The 20,296-nt window shown below is 38.1% G+C and overlaps 1 protein-coding gene across 3 annotated transcripts; it reads right to left on the bottom strand.

The window, feature by feature from the left end:
* Positions 1-849: 849 nt before the first annotated feature.
* On the bottom strand, positions 850-12,640 carry LOC115807130 (C4b-binding protein alpha chain). 3 transcript variants are annotated; one of them, XM_030767999.1, is made up of 12 exons: positions 12,548-12,640; positions 11,561-11,652; positions 7,745-7,930; positions 7,172-7,283; positions 6,989-7,065; positions 6,679-6,861; positions 6,360-6,536; positions 5,783-5,863; positions 5,275-5,337; positions 3,920-3,968; positions 3,647-3,720; positions 850-2,645 (listed from the first exon to the last, which is right to left on the bottom strand). In XM_030767999.1, the coding sequence occupies exons 2-11, from the start codon at positions 11,631-11,633 to the stop codon at positions 3,663-3,665; spliced, it is 1,059 nt and encodes a 352-aa protein (XP_030623859.1). In that variant the 5' UTR covers positions 11,634-11,652; positions 12,548-12,640; the 3' UTR covers positions 850-2,645; positions 3,647-3,662. The 3 variants fall into 3 exon arrangements, with proteins under 3 accessions (XP_030623859.1, XP_030623861.1, XP_030623862.1); XM_030768001.1 differs by lacking the exon at positions 12,548-12,640 and adding an exon at positions 12,327-12,526; XM_030768002.1 differs by lacking the exon at positions 3,647-3,720.
* Positions 12,641-20,296: the final 7,656 nt, after the last annotated feature.

The following is a 20,296-nucleotide window of genomic DNA, read 5'->3' as shown; positions in this document are numbered from 1 at the left end:
TTGAGGTAGTGGGGCCATGTGCAGGATCTTTGACCTTGAGGCTTATGCCGGCAAGGGTGAAGATGTGGACCATTACTGCTTTATTGTGGTGCTACCAGAAGTCAGACACGAACTCCAACACTAAGTTTTCACAGATAACTTTGAAGTAAATTCTTGTCATCCAGGAGCACTCCAGCTAATCTATATAGTGTACTAATCTGCAAGGTTCCTGTATTTTCAGAAGTTTTCATTAAATAACACACCATTCCAGTGTCCTAAAAACAGACGAGAGAAGAAATCTCTCAAAACTGCATTTTTTGCTCCTTAAACAAGACATTTTGATCTTGTCATCATTTTTTCTCCCCATTTTCAAGGAAGCCACAAATGACCAAGAGTGTCATGCTCGCACCACTGGTATTTTTACAGCAACTCAGTTAAACAGAACTTAAATTTGGCGTGAAAAGGTACATAAACCTTTCCATCGCATATCAACTACAGACTTATATATGCACTGACTTGAATATACATCACAGTATTTTTATACAGTTGCTCCTTTTTAAAGTTAAGTTTTCATAAATTGCATCTTTAAATGAACATACCTAAATGTTTAAAGTGTAACTGTTGATGACGAGGCTCCAGACCAAAATATTGCAAGGATGGAAAGGCAAGATCGATGAAATTTGTGTTAGGTCTCATTGTCAACCAAAGAGAGACTGAAATCAAACAAACAGAATGCCACTGAAAACCTTGACATTGCTGTCCGAAAGGATTTGCAAAAATCAGCTTCTACGCTAGAACAGATTGCAAGACAACACTACACTGAGGGCTGCTAAAAAGATGGTTATAAGAAAGAAGGAAAGGAAAAGAGCATTACTATAGCAAAACCATGCCATTTTATTAAGATCAGCAGTAGTGCAAACAAACTGAGACATGTCGAGATTTCATACAATAATAATGGTGGACAGTCATGACAATAGCTCATGTGGCAGTTCACTGGAAGCAATGAATAACTATGTGCCCATCTATCTAGTAACCAATTAGACAGTAAGTTCTTTAGAGATCATGTTCAACGTCTTAGTGGCATCTAAAAATTACACGGAGTAACAATAAATCACTGAATTCAATCCAAACACAAATGTGTGTTTTCACATAGCAGTTCTCAGTAAATATTCAAGGAACAAGAGGGATATCACAATAAATTACTATGACAGAAAAGTGGTAGAAAGGAGTAATTATTAAAAAAAAATAAGATATAGACTTTAGAAACAGACAATTAACAGCATGAGAGAGAAAAAAAGACACTGGAATGTTCTTCATATCAATTTACAGACAGACAGGGAAGAGAGGGGGAAGTAGCTGGTAATTCAGCTGTCAAAAGAGATAAATAAACTAATCCTTCTGTCATGATATAATTAAATAAATTTAAGGCTAAAAATGCTAACACTCGTGGATAAACTCAACTTCATGAGCATACATTCTACTCGTATCAAAAACATCATTAAATATCAATTTTTAAAACTTTTCAGACGTTTTTGATATAGATTTTACCACATAATTCAGTAACAGGAACGCCAATCTGTAAAAATAACAACAACAAAAAAAAGAGTTAAAAGGTGCTGTAACTATTTTACACATTCAGAGATATCAATGAATAAAAAAAGCACTCATATTACACATCACACTCTCACATCTCCCATGAGAGAAGCAACGCCGACGAGTCATTTTAGGTACTTGCCACATTAAAATGCTTCCATCTTTCCAATAAGGTCTTAGTGATTAGGACATTGCGTTTTTTTTTCTCCTGCAGTCAATTCAGCAAATTTTTCCTCTTTGGCTGACAAGGCACAAATATGAATATTCGTTGCTACAGAAATTAAAAGATCAAAAAACTCAAAATGGCTTAAGGAAGTAAGTTGAGACAGACGGTTCCATTAATTATCGTGAATAAAACTGGGCCACAAATATGCAACTTCGGAAAGTTTAAAAAAGAAGCCAGCTCTAACACAGTAGTAAATCATCATCTCTCTCGCACTGTTGCATGTTACTGATACTGTACACTACTGACAAGCTCAGCTTAGGTTGGTATAGACACAGCAGATACAATCTGTAACAAGGCAACTATGTGCCATAGTGTGTATGTCTAAAGCGACAGGGCCCTTCATTTTTGGCATGGCGCCATTCATGCACGAGGATCGCACAGGAATTCACAGAAAAAATAATGATTTTGTGGGGGAAAAATCTATGAGAAGTCAGCACTGATGTAGGTCAATTATAAAATTGTGAAACAAAAGCTGATTACTATGCTGTGATATCCCTAAGCAGGGCTCTGCGTGGGGGAAGAAGAGACACCTTACAATTACCAGGCAGTTCATAGAGCAGACAAATAATTCAGTTAATCCAGGTAAAAACCAGTAAGGAAACATTCACACAGTCACATCTGTGTGTCAGTTACAGCTCAAATGGGTCTAACTGCCATGCTGAGTTGATTGTGTGATGAGTATGTCATGGTTCAGCTGTATAAACTTTCTGTTTTGGCTATATGGAGGGAAACGATGATGCTCTGGTCGTTGTTTTTGAAGGGATCCTGTATTACACAGGACTTGGGCCTGTGGTATATGTACATTCAGCAGACTCCACTCCTGCTCCTCTAATAGGCCCCACCAGTGCTGGAAAAAAACACAGCAGAGAAAAAAACAAAAAACAGTCATTTCTCCCATGGAAACAGGTGTCATTTTCCCAGAAAGCAGGTGGCAGTGAGAGGAGCAATACTAGTCTGCTCGTGCCAGACCATGGCCATATTATTTAACCCATTTAGGCTGGATGCAACATTTGCGTGATCCCTTTAAGACCGTGTGCAACATTTACATTCGTCTCCCTTTAGAGTCGGATGTGATGTGAGCATGTTTTAGATGATGTCGTCGTTTTCAAGACCAGTGACAGATGAAATGCATCTGATTCTCTGAAATGCACGTGGGGAAGGCGAAATGCTTGTTCTCATTTCTTGGTTTGTTTTCAGCATGAAAAGCTTTGCTTGTTTTCCTGAGCGAAGGGAGTGGATCAGTGTCTCTTCCCTCGCTCAGGTCGTCAGCCATTGTCATTGTCTGAAGTGCAACTTTAGAAACGTTTTTGCGGTCCAAACGGAGACTAAGAGGTTAAGATGGGCTAAAAATGAACAAAGCATCTTGCCTTCCTCACGTGTATTTCATCGCACACGGTCTTAAAGGGATCACGCAAATGTTGCATCTGGCCTTAATGGATTTAACACTTGGAACGAGGAACTCACTTCTCCAAAATATAATATACATTCCTCTAAACTGTTTCAGCAATTATAATCATCTTATGGAACCCATCGATTGTCTTTTCTTTACTGAGCACTGATTTGATATTTTCACCTGAAAAAAAAGGACAAGCCTCACTTCATCACATTTCATTCACACCTGAAATAACAAATCAAGCGCTCTAGTGAATGTCCTGTTCCTTAAGAATCTCTATATGAAAACAGAGTGCTTTTCCTTAGAGAAAAGTCAACTGTCAGCAAACACTTAGATTTTCTCTAAAAATACTCCACAAATCAGCACCTATGCGATCCGTCAGTTTTCCATGGTTTGCCTGATAAATACTTTTTATATGAGCTTATTCCTGCATTATGTTCATCTGATGTTCTTACCATAGGTGCGAGAATGTTATAACTCTCCCTCTTCATTCCTAGTGGCCACATTTCCCGCGTAGCCTTTTCGAGAGCTGAAAGCCAAATGTCCAGTATTGATTGTGCTGGCCGTCACTGGATCAGAACACAGGTCTCAAAGAGACCCGCTGGTTCACTTTAACCCTTTCACCATTCACAGCCCCATGCCCTCCCAATGCAACATACACTGTCCTCCCCCTTTCACGAAAAAGAATCAACTAAAGCCCAACAGGAAGGCAAATACATGGCACTCACCGGTTCTTGTTGGTTAAATAGTATAGAACTCCAGCAATTACAGCAAGACCTGCAAGGAAGAGTAGAAAGTAACATATCTTTTTTTAAGTATTTTAAAAAGGGCATACTTACTTGTCATCAAAAAACTCTTATTTGCAAACTAACTTTGTCCTGGGAATCTTGCTTCAAAACATTCTTTGAATAAAACTCATACCTTAAACATCCTAACAGTAAAATTTCACAGCACAAATATCAAACACCTACATCCATTCTAATATGCAATTTTACTTATATGATATAGGTTTTGCATTGAATAAATAAATAACCTACATCAAAATCAAATATCAAATCAACAAATAAAACTGAACTGACAAACACATAACAACACCAACAACATAACCTCAGCACAGGAAAAACAAGCCATCATTCATCAAATCTCAAAAGCAAGGTTCAGCCCAGCTGTGCTCCACTGCAGGATTCAGCTCCTCTTTTTTTTTTTACTACTGTGTGCTTAGGTCTTGTTGTTATTTGACTCGTTCTGTGTTCCTATAAAATAAAGCAATCTGCCATTGATAATTACTTGTTATTCAGCTAGTCAATCAAAGCTATGTCTAATAACTTGTATCAAATAACAGAAACTGCCATAGCCAATGTTACACCTTAAATTTAAGTGATGCTTTGTTTATTCATTTTTAATAGTTAAAAAAAACCAAAAAACAATAATGTTGTAATGTTATTGAAAGCAGGGACTGCTTTTTGGTGGGTAATTCAGATAGAAGCAACTTTGAGAAAAACTTTCAAGAGAAGGTGATGTGTTTTAAAGGACAAAACATTTTGATAAAAGATCACACTGATGCATCTCCACAGTATTAGTCCAAAATCACTGTAGCCCTGTTTACTCCTTGCATTAAGATCCGATTCTGGTGATCCGAACACAAGTGGACAGCTCTAAGTACGTCCGTTTACAACGGGCTTTAGAATCACTCACTTCCTTGCTCTATATGCAAATACACATAAATCATTTCCAACACGTTACCCCTTTCACTGAATTTCAGTTTTGCTTTTTTGATTGGTGCCTATGAAATGTAAGACGTCAGACAAATTTGGTGATCATTGATCGCTGTTTTGGGACATTAAGGTACGTTAAGCCGTTTCCTTATAATGGGCATCCATGGAGAGGAAAACGCTTAACGTGAGACAACGACCATACCCCTAGGATTTTCATTTTGATTTTTTGACAGGAAGAGGCGTTTCTGACAAGAGATGTCCGAGAGAGATTTGGCGATCACTGATCGCAGGGATTACTGAAGCAGTGCAAACAATTCTTGATTTCATAATTGCTTATTTATTAAAATGTTGCATGTTTTGAGACTCACCGGCTAATCCACCAATGACCCCACCAACGATCTTCCCTATGTTATTTGACGGATGATCGTCATCTTTAAAAGACAAAGATTAATAAAGATTAATGAAGCAGGACCTCAGAAAGACAAAAAGGACATCTGAAACTCAAGTCTTGTTAGCGGTTCACTTGAGAAAAAAGCATGTGGGTTCCTAAGTGCTGCAACCTCATAAGGTACATCTTACATCTGGAAGCTTCTCTCCAAACTGACTTTCAAAAATGCAGTGCCCATGCAGTTTGGAATGACATGTAAAAACATAACAACAATCACAATACAAACCTTGATATAACTCTCTGAATTCAACTCTGATTCACAGCCTACTCTAATCAAAAACTAAATCTTGACAGACACATTCAGTAAGCATGGTTCAAACATACATACAGTGTAAAATAAAAAAACTTCCACTTAAAGCTAACATGGACATAAAGAAAGACAAATAAGACAGGATAAATAGTCCCACCACCTGAAAAACAGACATTACCTGAGCCTTTCTCTGTGGATGTTTTAGTGGTAGATTCAGGTCTTCTGGTTACAGGAGTGGCAGAAGGCTTTGGTGAAAGAGCTTAAACAGGCATGCAGAAAAATTAGTGTATGTGAAAGTCAAAAGAGGAAGAAAGTTAATAAGACTGACATTCGGACAACTTGACTCTCACAACAATAACCTGCATATGACCTGGTGAATTATAACCTGATTAAAAATTGAAACCTAATCTCCACTGACATATTTTGAGTATGTCTAAAAAGGATCTATAGTTGGCTGGCTGGTGGCCACTGGATGGCAGACTTTTTACAATTACGGTTTTGTTAGTTGAAAAAGACAATAAATGTCTATAAGTGACTGATAGCAAAAAAAGAAAAAAGGTGTACTCTAAGACTATGGCCAACAACAAAGATCACGACCACATTATTCAGAGAGCATACATAAAGAATTCACCTCTTTCTTTTTGTAGAAGTCTTACTTAACTGTTTAAGGGGTTAGAAGTATTAGAATGAGCCATAATTATAAAAGGAGCAAATCTTCAGTTAAAGGAATAAAAGACAAGCGACATAAAGCTTACCTAAGCACTCTGGAGGACTGGGATCCCAGCCTTCTATTTCACATGTTATTTCTGCAGGACCGTTCATTCTGTAGCCATCCTTGCACTTGAACTGGAGGGTGCTCTTATATGTGTACGGTCCTGAGCCTCCTGAAACCCGAACTCCGTTTGTGACAACAGGGCGCTCGCAAGAAACATCTAAGAAAAAAATTGGTACAAAGAAAAGAACTGTAAGAAATGTTAACGCTTTTTATAGCCAATCATGCACCTACAGCGTTGGCTTTTACTCTCAAATTCATCTCGTCTAAATGATATGAGAACACTTTTAAACACTGCTTACCTAAGCACTGAGGAGGATCGGGCTGGAATTTTCCATTCTCAGAACAAGCAATAGTTGCACGTCCATAGAGAGTATAACCATCATTACACGTGTATGTAACTGCCTGTCCATATTCATACACTTCCTGGGGTGGGTCGACCAAATTGCCATCGACCACAGCTGGAGGTGCTTCACATTTCACCACTGGAGTTTAAAAGGAGAGAAACAAACAAACAAAAACATATTAATACAATCCATCTCCAAAAATGCTGTAGCATGGTGAATATACAGCAAATGGTCGTTAGTATACAAACACATGACCTTCACTGACCTTCACAGGTAGGAGTTCTACCATCCCAACCAGTAGCTACACAATTTCTTTTACTTATTTGGCTCGTTAGCCGGTATCTTCAAAGAAAAAGAAAAAAATGATGGCTGCATATACATGTGCACATCAGCAATTACATATTTCAGTGGATCTATTTTATGAAACTGAAGATCCGTTTACACTGACCCCTTGTTACAAACGGCTGTGGCAGTTGCACCAAATAGCAGTCCCTCTTCACCTTCTGGGGAAAATACATATCTTCCATCGGGAAGGTCCCCTGGGTGTCCACATGGTCTCTCTGCAAAATAAAATAAAAACAGCTAAAAACTCAAATCTTTTGTATGGAGCAAGGCTCATCAGCTGAATCAGAGAAAGAAAAATCTTAGAGAAAACAGGAACAAAACACTGAATGCCAGAACAATAAAACTGTACCAGCTGGCCCAAAATACATTTATTATTTATAGATCATACTAGTACAGTGATTCTCAACCCCAGTCCTGGGGGGTCATTGTCCTGCATGTCTTTGTTTTAACTCAGGACTGACACACCTGATTGCGCTCATCAATTAATCATCAAACTCTTGATTAGCTCAATTAACTGTGATAATGAAGAGTTAAAACAAAGACGTACAGGGCAGTGGCCCCCTAGGACTGGAGTTGAAAACCACTGCACTAGTAGTACTGCAGGGCACAAGAATGAGTGAGGAGTAATTTAAGTATTTCAGTGTTTTAATGACAGAACAACCAGAGAAGTAATTACTTGTACATGTGAGTGTCAACTTCAACCATGAGGTCCCTTCACACTTTATCCTTCCATTTCCTGAATCACGGACGTAGCCTGGCACACATTTAAATGTGGCTAAAGCACCACTTTCAAAGGAATCCTTTATGATGTCACTGTCATCCAAAACCATGTGATCACCACCGGTGGGTTTTATGCACTGCGCTGCAGAGACAGAGAGGGCACATCAGAGAGACATATCGCACAAATACATACAGTAAACACACAAATATCTAACAGTACCAGTAAGGCTATTATTAAGCTTATATGTAACAGTACCAGTAAAGCCATTATTAAGCTTATATGTAACAGTACCAGTAAAGCTATTGTTAAGTTTATACCTAATAGTACCAGTAAAGGAATCATTTGCACCTAACAGTATACTGAATCACCCCATTGATACAAAACAGTTAGTTTATACAATGTACAGTTAAGCTAATACAGAAAGTGTGCGTGTGTGCATTTCTTTTCTGTGTAAACTTGTGATCCTTTTGAAGCACCAACTGACTGACAAAACAGCCACTATTTTACATTATTCCCTTTGGCTTCCTTCCACAACTACTGATATGTCAAAATGAACTGAAATAAAATGAAAAATGAAACTAGACAATTATACATTTGTACATTTACATATTAACATACATACACACACATAAAATATAAACTTCACTGTTACATAAAGTTTACATACTATTAAGCTATTCAGACTTGTGCATGTCATCTCTCTGTTGAATAGCCTTGTGTGGCAATTATACTCATCCAAATCAATGTAAATTTCCATATAGCTGAGGAATGGCAGAATGGCAGGTGTGGCAAGTTTTTTCTGAGTGGCACCGATTGTCTCAAATTTTCATATACTGCTTAACTCAAAGTACTGATTCATTCATTTTATGAAACTGGTAAATATAGTCTGAATTTGACTCACTAAGACCTAGGGTAGGGTGTCGAATCCCTGTGCCAATATGGTCGTATACAATCATATCTACCGGACCGAATCGCAACACAGATTTCGGTACCTTATTTTGGTGCCACTTAATTGCCTGAGCTGTCGATTGAAATATATGAAGAGTTCGCTTGCAAAAACCGATACACACCATCCATTAAGAAAACAAACTGTCGTGAGTTATTCTTAACACATAGCACATTCTGAACCCTAAATACGTTTTGTCACAAAAGCCGTTACTGTCCATTGTCAAGGCATTGCACGTTCACGTTTTACAGCTGAAAATGTCAAACGCCAGTGCTGTTTTTGAACACAACCTGATAAATTCGTTCAGTGAATCAGCACACAGTATTCAGGTCACATGACGCAACATGCTGGAGAAAGCAAATATGATAATATTTCTGCAAAAGAACTTCTGAAGTTTGAAGCTGGAGTTTGTAGAACACGAAGAATTCCAACACAAATTTAATTTTGCTGTTATTATTACTGTAACTGTCATTCAGTGTTAAATTATTGTGGTTGGGTTAGGTTTTATTTATTCTGTAAATTTTCTACATAAATGTGTTAAGTGTTTTGTATTTATTTATATTTATATATTTAAGGTGTTAAGTTAATATATTGCTCAATCTGAAGTTCAAATGTGCCTTAGAAATCAAAAAAGCTGTTCTTTAATAACATCAACCTTTGTTTTGCGTTTTTTTTTTTTGTAGTATCAGTTCAGACACCGTTTAGACACCAGCACCATTTTAAAAGTATCATTTTAGCACCAGTATCGGAAAAAACCCAAACGATACCCAACCCAACTAAGACCATGTCCATTGAAAAAAAATGTTTTGTTCTATTCAATCTCAGCTTGCATGTCATCATCCATTCCCATTCCTGGCTATGACCACTCAGTAGCAGTGCCTGAATGGGGAGGGATGTTTGTAAAATAGCTGGAACACTTGACAATAGGCAGGAAAGGAAACAGTCAGACCAGAGACTTGGTTGAGTAGAGTGTATTCTCTGAAGAAATGTTGGGTAATGAATTTGGTCAGTAACAGACCGTGTCTGCCCTCTGCAGAGTTGAGAGAGAGGTAACAGACAACAAAGCTCATCTCTTTATAGCGTAATCTAATGCTTACACAACATTCTATCAACATTCCATATCCTGGATGACAGCACACTATCCCTGCATAGGCCTCACAACTCAGCTGTAGTACTCAAACACAGGTACAGAAAGGACGTGTTGGACATAAATTTTTTACACTTTATAACAGAGGCTGCATTGCCCATTGCATGACCGTTTGCTAAAGAGCTTTGTATTCTTATAACATCTTGAACAAGACACCTCTTCACCCCTGATTATTAGAACTGTTGAGCTTTCAGGGCTAATTTTTTACCCCCTTTTAATGGTTAACAGAAAATTTCATTTCAACACACTGTCACTGACGATTATGCACGTGGCTACAACAGTAAATGAGAGCACATGTAATTCATGAGATTTTATTAATTCACACTTGTGACTTAAATTCTACATCTATCTGTTCCTTTGCCCTTTTGTGTCTGGTCTTAATGCTTAACTTCTAAAACTACAGTGATTAGTGTAATTAAGGCTGACAGCTGTGATTCAGCTATGTCTGGGATGGGTCTAAACACTTAGAGACCACAGAGTAATACAGTAAAATGATGATTTTCTTATATTACACTGCTGAAAATCATTTACAAACTGTAGTTTTATGATACGTCAGTGAACTTGACTGGAAAGAACAAATACATTGAGAGTAACAATAAGGAATAAAGGGCACAAAGGTTTGAGCTGTTCGACAGAATAAGGAGATTGTTTGAGTCGATTCAAAGTAAAGCGCAACATCAGGCTGATCGGCAGGATCAAACACTATGGGGTACCATTTGTAAAAAGTTGCCCCTTCTGTTTTCCTGCTCAGTTTTTGCACATTTAGCACTACCAAATGTAAAAAAAAGGCACTACAATTTTCAACTTTTTTAAACATTAAGAGAGAAATTCATGTAAAATATTGTAACACCTTTTCCAAGAGTAATGATCTACATCAAAGCAAAATTATAAAATAATATATATAACAAGATAAAGAGCATATTGTTTTATAACGTGATAAGTATGTATGTCATAATAATGTGAACATATCTTGTTGTAACTCGAAAATATCTTGTTAAAATCCGAAAAACATCTCGTTATCACAATAAAGTTTGCACATTATAACGTAATATTGATCTGTTTTTCTTTTTCTGGCGTTGCAGCAATACACTGCTATACTATTTTGAGGCATCCGAGTAAGCTTCTGTCTCTGGTGTTCCAAGCTTTGGCTGGAAGTGGCTGAGACCACGCCCTTCTCCATGCAAAAAACTGAGGTCACACATTTGGGGTGTGAGCAATAAGGATATTTACTATTTATTTAGTTTTAAAATCCTACATTTAGATTTAACATTTACCATAATCCTACCGCTCTCCCTTCCTCTGGAATGGTTTACCTATAGAAGTTAGGGAGGCAAACTCTCTCTCTTTAAAACCAGACTAAAGACTTATCTCTTTTCTCGAACTTATGCATAATATAAATTTGATTCGACTTTGTTATAGACACGTAAAGCCCTTTGAGGCTATAAATAGTGATATTGGGCTCTAAATAAACTTATATTATTATTATTATTATTATTATTATTATTAACATTTAACAATTACATTTAACATTTGTATTTATATAATATATCATTTTTGATTTTGCTTTAATGCCCCATAAACATTTGCAGGTACCTCAGGAAACAGTAAAACACTTTCAACCAATTTTATACCAAACAGATTATTCAGGCTACAAATCAACCACAGAAACTGCACTTACCTTTACAGAAGTAAATCTTTAATGTTAGACAAAGTAAGACAGAAATAAAAAGGTGTTTCTCGTAGCACATCATCTTTCCCAGTCTCAGAAACCTGTATGTGACAGCAGAAGATATGGAGTCATACAGTGCAAAGTAAATCAAACCAATCAGAGGAGATGTACAAAACGAGATTTCAAAAGAAGGACTAGCTTTGCTGGAATTCTCACTGGTCACTCAGCGACTCATTACTCGAGCTCTGCGAATAAAATAAGATAAGAAAAACAAACGATTCACACTTCTCATTCACGCTCTTTGCAAGTGCCACTCCATCTTTCTGTATGGCCGACACCAACTACGACTGAGCAGAGAAGATATTCAACTTTTTAATTTAACGACCTATATTAAAGTATTTGAAACATCGACAACAAAACAGCTAGCAATAGTTTTACTGTGTAACACATTTCCTTTTTACAAGCTTTCAGAATTTGAGACACATATAACGGAAAATACTTGACCCACCCATCTCTAGGTCACGTTAACTTGCCTGTTCCTTGAATGGTCTGTTCATTTCCTCGGTGCTAAATAGCTACTATAAAAGCGTTCGAGGCTAATTTATTGTTAATTGTATGTTCTTGACAGATATCAACCTCAGTACTCAATCACTAAGATGGCTAACTTAAAACGCCCAGTTTCAAGTTCAACACAAGTCACCACAGGCCTTGTCAGCAACTGTTTTACTTCATTACGTGAGGAATTCGGCTAATTTCCTGTTAGCTAACAACCTACCTCGTGTAAAGCGTACGTTCCTTCAAAAGATGAGCTTTTAAACGTCAAATGGGCTGTTTATCCGATTTCCAGCAAGCTAATGTTTGGGCATTTGATAGCTAACTAGCTGGTCTCAGCTTGAGCAAACACGATAACTCGCCTACCAAAGCAATAAACATCCACTGTCTCTATACCTACGGTATGTCTGAAATTTCTACGATAAGATAAACCACTTAACTTGCCTTTCAGATGAAACGTTTAATTGTAGTGGTATTCAGTTTATGCCCTGACAGATGGTGACCTCTTCCTCTTGACCTCATACCAAACACAGCAGGGCGTTTGTTGTGCGTTCGATGGATTTCCGGAGTGTTCAGTAGCATGTGCAGTCTCAAACTAACACCAATGACGAGGGAAACCGGAAATTAGCATTCGTGGCTACATTTAGCATAGCTTTCAAAAGAAAAGACGTGTCAGGACCTTGGAGCACAAAAAAGTGACGAAAGGACTAGTCCTCAAATTTAGAACACATCTCATACATTAAATGCTTATAATGTCAATGAAAAATCATAAAAAACAACAAATCAAAAAGATAAAACAAAAAGATTTAAAACAGTAAAAAAAAAAAGTTTAAGAGCCGATTGACCATATTCAAAATGTAGAGAGTCAATATGTTGCTGGGAAAAGGACAAGTTGTGCGCCTTCAATATGGAGGTAATTTCAAATCTACAGTAAATTACCTCTCAGAAAATGTACAAATACTGAATCCTGAATTCTCTTTGTAGCATGCAGGGGGTAGTATATGCTGACCCTCTAAGATATAGTAGACCTACAGTAATTGCCTACTCACAAAATTTAAATTGTGTGGCTATGAAAACAAAAACGTGTGCACCCTCAAGACGGGGGTGATTTATAGTCTACATTGCAGTACATTTCAGAAAATATGCACATACTGAGTGCTGAACTGCCTTTGAAGCAACCAGATGGTAGGATATGCTGACCCTCTAACATGCATTGGTCCCATGGTAATCACCTACTCACAAACTTTAAATTGTGTAGCTATAAGGCAATAAAAACTTGTGCACCCCCAGTATGGAGGTAATTTCTAATCCAATTAAAGTACCTTTCAGAAAATGTGTGAATATTAAGGCCTGAATTGCCTTTGAAGCAACCAAGGAGTAGTAAAGCTTTAGTTATTATGGCTTAGGGATATTTATATCTTTTGTTATGTTTTCATATTCACGAACCTTAAATCACTTATATGAATTAATTTTCTTAAACCACAAATGTACAGGGTACACTTCATCTACTGGGTCATTTTCTTCTCCCAATTCCATTGCTAAAAGTTCCCTACTGATATGCTTTAAGACTGGTATAATTGCTGACATACCTACTCTACTCCCTTCCTGTTTTAGACATTTTTTAAATAAATTAATGTAGCTTTAAGGCACCCTTTTGCTTTAGGGTATTTCACCTTTTGGATTTAGTCTGCATTTTAATATGTCAGTTATTGGCCAGTTATTCTTGCAGTTTTCAAACCTGTTAACACTGAAATACTTCGGCCTTTTTGTCTTAACTTGCCTTTACTTTACACGGACACAGTTTTGTCCTTTTCTGTTACTAGTTTAAAGGGAATATTTCAGTTTCAGATGAAAATGAAGCTCAGAGTTTTTTTGTTCTGTTTTTTTAAATTTGAGAGGCACCTCCTTTTTTTTTTTATTCAAGCACTCTTCTGTTTCTGGGTCAACATATTCAGTTTTAAATTGTAAACTGAACTCTATCACAGAATTCTCTTGTGTGGGCTTTTTATAATGTCACAGATTTATTAATACATTCGTTGATTCACTTTTTTTTCATTACACAGACACTTCAGTGTTTTTAAATGATACCTCACAAACTGATGTTTTATCAATTATTATGTCTGTCATTCAGTGTAGTCCATATCTAAGCATATGACCAACAAGAATATTTGATCAAATCAGTACTATCAGCAAAAGAAAAAAAAAAAAGGCTTATGAGCTTATCTAAAAATCAGTGGTGCCAAGTACACAGTGTTAGGAAATTTCTCAGGCCTTGATTTATCTGCCTCTGCTTGTCTTTTAATACTGTCAAAATACATAGAGAACAATAAATTTAAGGGCATTGCTGGAAATTCATTTAAAAATGATCTTCCATGTCTATAAATTCAAAGTGACTGGTTGTGCCTAGTCTACTCGCTATCTACAGTTTTTTTGATAAGTAGTTCTGTTTAACTTATAATGTATTCCCAGAGTGGGCATGCACCAGACTTCAGTTTCTTAGCTATGTGATGTAAGACTTGTGGGTCAGTGTTCCTTCAGTGCCAGTCCGTTTGCACGGAAGTAGATTATTCATGGACATAAGTTAATGATTATAAAGAAAAGCCCACAGATTTCTAAATCTTAGCAGCTGCACAGGGGTCATCTCAGTCTCGCTCAGAGTTGTAGCTCACTATCTTCAGTCTAGGTGTCCTCCATTAGGGCTCCTGCCCAGACTTCTCAAAACAAGAAAGCACAGCATGCATACAGAGAGGTGACAAATCCAGTTGAGGTTACCTATGTAACCCTAATATGGTCCTGATATTTTCCCACAAATATTAACTTAATGTGGGTGAGTTGGTCATGTTGACACTTCATGCTTCTAATACAATAATGAGAATACCCATAAGTATTCTTAAATGTGGCCTAACCATCTACTTACTATATGTGTCACAACTACTGCAAAGCAAGCACTTAAATGATTAGAATTAGAATAAGTTAAAATATGTGTATAAGAATAAAATACAAATCACTGAAGAAAATTATCTTTATTGATCACAGTTTTAGATGACATCTTAGTGAGGGGTGTGGTTGATATCCGTTTCCACTTCCACCCTTCAGAACAAAAGGACACATTGCTGTGGTCTATGAACATTCACCATGAGCTCCTGCTGAAGTTGCCGAAACTGGACAAAAAAGAATACAGACTGCAAATCTTTCAAGGTGTTGTTGTATTAAGCAATGTAAAATAAAAACTCCATCATACTAGACAAATTTATAAACAATAGGTATAGTGGCAAAATTTTGGTTCTGTGTTTTGTTATAATTAAGCCACTTCTTTCACGTGGGCACGCTAAAGGGTAAATTTTGACTCGCATCCGTATCCAGCCCCTAACTGGAAGGCATGTAAACTTACAATTACTTAAAAATCAAAATATAGCCAAATAAAATCCTCAGGCATTATGCATCAACCAACAATTAAGCAAATATCACAGAAAAAATACAAAATGAAATATTAAACATAAAACAGAATGCACTTCTCTCTTTTCCCCCTTTTTTAAAGTCACACATATGACAGTCAAACTCATGTGTCCATCTCACAGATGAGGCATAGTTTGTCAACAGGTCTTTCTAATATGTTAGTCTTTGTCTTGACCAACACACGCCAAACAAGTCCCTTGGCATCAGGAATAACCTGAATAACTCTTCCTAACACCCATGAGCTCCATGATGCTGAATCATAACAATGTCTCCAGTGGCCAAGTTCTTCTTGATCTGAGTTCACCTTTGACACTCTTGAAGCAGGGGCAAATTCTCATGCACCCACCGCTTCCAAAACAAGTGTGCAAGATATTGCACTTGCTTCCATCCTCGGCGAGCGTATGATCCCTCCTTCTTGAAGACTCCAGGAGGCAGAATTGGCTGTTTCTTCATTAGTAGCAAGTGATTAGGAGTCAGTGCTTCAAGATCTGATGGATCATCTGTTGATGTAGTATGTGATCTGTTGTTCAGTATTAATTCCACTTCACACAGTAGTGTTTGTAAACATTCATCGCTGACTGTTTGTTCCTTCAGCACAGACTTCAGAACTTTCCTCACAGATCTGATCTGTCTTTCCCATACTCCTCCAAAGTGAGAACCAGCAGGTGGAGTGAATATCCACTGAATTCCCCCTTGTATGAGAGAATCTAAAATCTTTGACTCGTTCCACTGTTGAATGGCATCGCGCAGCTCATGCTCAACAGCGACCAAATAAGTCCCATTATCTGAACACATAACGGATACTTGTCCTCTTCTGTATACAAAGCGACGGATTGCATTCAGGCAAGAGTCAGTGTCCAGTGTGTGTGCAATTTCAATGTGCACTGCTCTAGTTGTGAGACAGGTAAATAGCACACCATATCTTTTCAGAGTGCTGCGACCTTGTTTCACATCAAAGGGTCCAAAATAGTCAACTCCAATGTTAGTAAAAGGTGGTTCGTCTGGTAGAAGTCTGTCTTTAGATAAATCTGTCATCTTCTGTCCCAGAGCTTTGCCTTTGACTTTCCTACAGATCACACATTTTGACAGAAACTTCCACACCACTCAGTTTGCTGAAGGGATCCAATATTTCTGACACAGTTGTGAAAGCATGTACATTCTTCCACAATGTCCAATTTTCTCCTGAGTGTCTTGCAAAATCAGCATGGTGACATGCAAGTCATTTGGGATTATGGCTGGATGCTTCACGTGTTCTGGCATTGCAGCTGCAGAGAGACGCCCTCCGACTCTCAATACTCCATCCTGAATTACTGGGTCGAGTTTTCTCAAATGACTACCTCTCTTCACATTATTGCCTTTCCTTAGCAAGTAGATTTCTTCTTGAAACCGTTGACCCTGGCTGAAAATGATAATCTCTGTTTCTGCTTGCATCAAGTCCTCTACTGTGAGAGCAGTCTTAGTCTTTGTTAACTTGTCATCTTGTCTATTCTGGTTGACCCTTGTCTGTTCATAATTGAGATTTGTTTGTAAATGTTCATTCTTTTTTATAGATTTGTAGAAGCAGGTCTTTGAGTTTGAGAAACCATGCCACAGCTCTTTTTCTTGGTATCTACATCTTCAGCTGCATGCGTGAGATGTACTTTGGCTGTGTGTCTCACCTCATTGTCATCTTCAAGCTTCGCTTCTGTGACGTCTGTGTGTGATGGCCGCACATATAGGCCATTGCATCAGTTTAGTTTCAACCTCATTTATCACATACACATAAAATCTGCAATAGATAACAACACAAACTACCATTTGTGCTCCACAACCTTTTATTTGCTTTCAGTTTCTGGGTTAAGTGCACAAACTTGGTTGCTGAAAGATTCTGTTATTCACCTTCATCCATTGTTACCTGCCTAGTCATCTCTCCAGATTGGTCCATCATGGAAAGAGGTACGTGTGGAAACACGAGCTATTTATTGGGTTCCCAGAGGCAAGGCGGAGGGTCATACCATCTTTAATTATCTGAGGGGACCAGACATCAACCAGTGTTTCCTGAATGTTCTTAATGTGTTTGTTTTGTTTTCTTTAATAAGATTATTGGTTAAATAACCGATGTGTGGTTATGTAAATTTCATTTGAATGCATTGGTTTAATTATAACCATAGGTATTTATATATTAGCCATGCTCTGTTGTTTGTCACCCCCTCTGTCTGTTGTTTGGTGCGGGTCACCAAACTATATATATGTGTGGGAGCTCCCTGTGTTTAGCTGTCTTTTGTTCCTGTCTCTTGGTCCTGTCTTTTGTCCTGGTGTACCCGAGCATGACTTATTCATTTTTTTTTTTTTTCCTTTGAGGCTAAACTGATTTCTGCTGGTTGTAGACCTCCATCACTGGAGGCCAGATCAGACTTTTTTTTAGTTGTATAAGAATCATTTTGTTTTGACTTTATTTTGTTTCACTTTCGATTTGCAAAGTTTAATTTCTTTTTTTTTCCCCACAATGAACGGATGCGTCATCCAATAAACTGCAAAATTCTGCACTGCCACTCCTGTCTCTGTGCCCTTCTCTTGGCCCGCCCTTTACAGCTTCATCAGGTCTTTTTGGCAATTGGCATTCTGGTTCTTTGAGGAAAGCTGGACTGTGAAACCAGCTAAGGTTCTTCATGGACTTGGTAGGTGTTAGCCCTCTGGATGCACGGTCAGCTGGATTAGTTGAAGTGTTAACATATCTCCATTGCTGAGGCCTGGTTGCCTGTCTGATGGTGGCAATGCGATTGGCAACAAAGGTTTTAAAGCGAAGGAATCTTAGTGGATCATGCATTGAGCTTGTGACTGAGAGAATTCCTCATCTTGTGACAGGTCTGTCTTTAAGATTGATCCTGAACTTGAATGCATCTGTCTGTACGCACCACAGCACACCTAAGGCCCTTTCCATAGGCAGTACATCATGGGTTAGGTCCAGGTCTTTCACAGAGGCCACCACCATGCTCCTTCAGAACAGCGTTCACCTATCTCTGGCTAACCTGTGTTCAAGTGCTGTCCGCATGGAACCCTTCTCCACTTCGGCCTTTAAAGCTCCCATTTGAATATTTGTTACTACCACCAAGATCAGCACCTGTGGTGGCTTGACCTGGGCCCACGCCCTAGGCCTCTGTGCCACCGCGACAGCCTTCCTACTCATCGTGGCATGGCCTGGCAGCCACCCCCACAGGGGTGTTCTTTGGCACCGGTTTCAAGACATCCTGCGTACCATCCCACCAGCAAGGCAAGTCACATCTCATTACATGGAAACTGACAAAGTAGTCTGGGCCAAACGAGACACTGTTTATTAGAAAAGGTAAGGCAAGTTTTTGTTCATTACTTTATTGCAATTCTATTTGAAATACAATTGTCTGTCATGTTTGCAAGTGAATGTTATGTTTTATAAGCAGAAAAAAGTCTTTTCAATGTTAAGTACTGGTAGTCAATGTAGATATCTGTGGACCTGCTTAATATGGTCAGCTTTTTGTATTTGTTGTCTTTCTTACCTTTTGTAGCGGAAGATGGAGAACCCATACTGTTCAGAGGCAGGAGCCAGACACACATGCTGCAGGGGGAGGAGTGATACTCACACCTTCTCTCTCCCTCTTTCTCTCTCCACCCCACACTGTGCTCACACACACAGAAGCACACGATCACATGCATGCACACACAGTTGTTACTGCTTTTATGTTGCTATTTGGACTAAGATCTTTTTTGCCAAATATAATGACCTCTGTTTTATCTTTGACTGAAGGAAGTTCTGTGACATCCAGTTGTTCTCACACACACAAGCACTCATTCCTGTTACTCAGTGCTCATTGCTGTGACCCAGTGTTCATTCCTGTTACAATATTGTTGTTGTTTTTTTTTTATAAAAAAACAAACAAACACTCATTTCAGTTATGATTGGTCCACCATTTAAACAACTGTTTTATAAATCACATGATAGATTTTTGATAAAACTGAGGTTGGGATCTTCCTTAAAAATAAATAATGGCTTTCTCTTTTTAAAAAAAGATACATATCGTCTGCATATGTTGTGACTTCTTACCACAGATATATTTTTTTGAACATGTAACCAATTATTTCTTTAAAATACCCACTATTGAGTGAAAAACAAAGTAACCTTTGTTTAGAAACCTTGTAAAAAATAAATAAAATGGCCTGAGATTGACCATTACACATTTTGAATAGTTGAACGTGTGTTATTAGATAGTGCTGAAAAAAGATTAAGAATGAGTTTAATTTTGAAAAGTTACAATGTGCAAATGGCACTGTCTCAATGGCAGTTGTCAAAAACTGAAAGGCATCATCCCAGAATTCCCCTGGGCACATAGGACAAAAACACTCCTTTTGAAACCCTAAGGTCCTTTTGTTTCGAACAGGCTTCGGCATCACACAGAAACTTCACCCAGTGGCTACATGTGATTCTGCAGGGTCTGGTATCTCGATGGGCCTGGTGACCTCTCTGCTTGTGGTTCTGGTGCTCACCTGCGGCTTACACGTGATCATGCAGCTCCAGACCATGGACCACTTTGAGGGCCCAAAAGGCACCTCTGTCTCAGTGCCACAGAACGAGTGATCCCATGTTTCTGTCCAAACTCTTGTTAAATGTTTGAAGTAAGGACATCAAAAGTTCTAAATTATGTAGAATCATGTTTTGTGGCACTGTATTTGAAAATGTTGTGCCTCATTAAACCTGTGAATTTGAGACTCCACTCATCATCATCA

Source organism: Chanos chanos, chromosome 3 (assembly GCF_902362185.1).
Source record: "Chanos chanos chromosome 3, fChaCha1.1, whole genome shotgun sequence".
NCBI lineage: Eukaryota > Metazoa > Chordata > Actinopteri > Gonorynchiformes > Chanidae > Chanos > Chanos chanos.
Note: the sequence above shows the minus strand (reverse complement) of the source record. Positions and strands in the feature narration are given on the sequence as shown.

Excerpts from the sequence above, each read along its gene's own strand:
- LOC115807130 (XM_030767999.1), bottom strand. The coding sequence starts at position 11,633 with ATGATGTGCTACGAGAAACACCTTTTTATTTCTGTCTTACTTTGTCTA. Across the intron at positions 7,931-11,560 it reads AAAGATTTACTTCTGTAAAG|CGCAGTGCATAAAACCCACC; the intron begins GTAAGTGCAGTT and ends CTGTCTCTGCAG. Across the intron at positions 5,338-5,782 it reads ATCCACAGAGAAAGGCTCAG|ATGACGATCATCCGTCAAAT; the intron begins GTAATGTCTGTT and ends TGTCTTTTAAAG.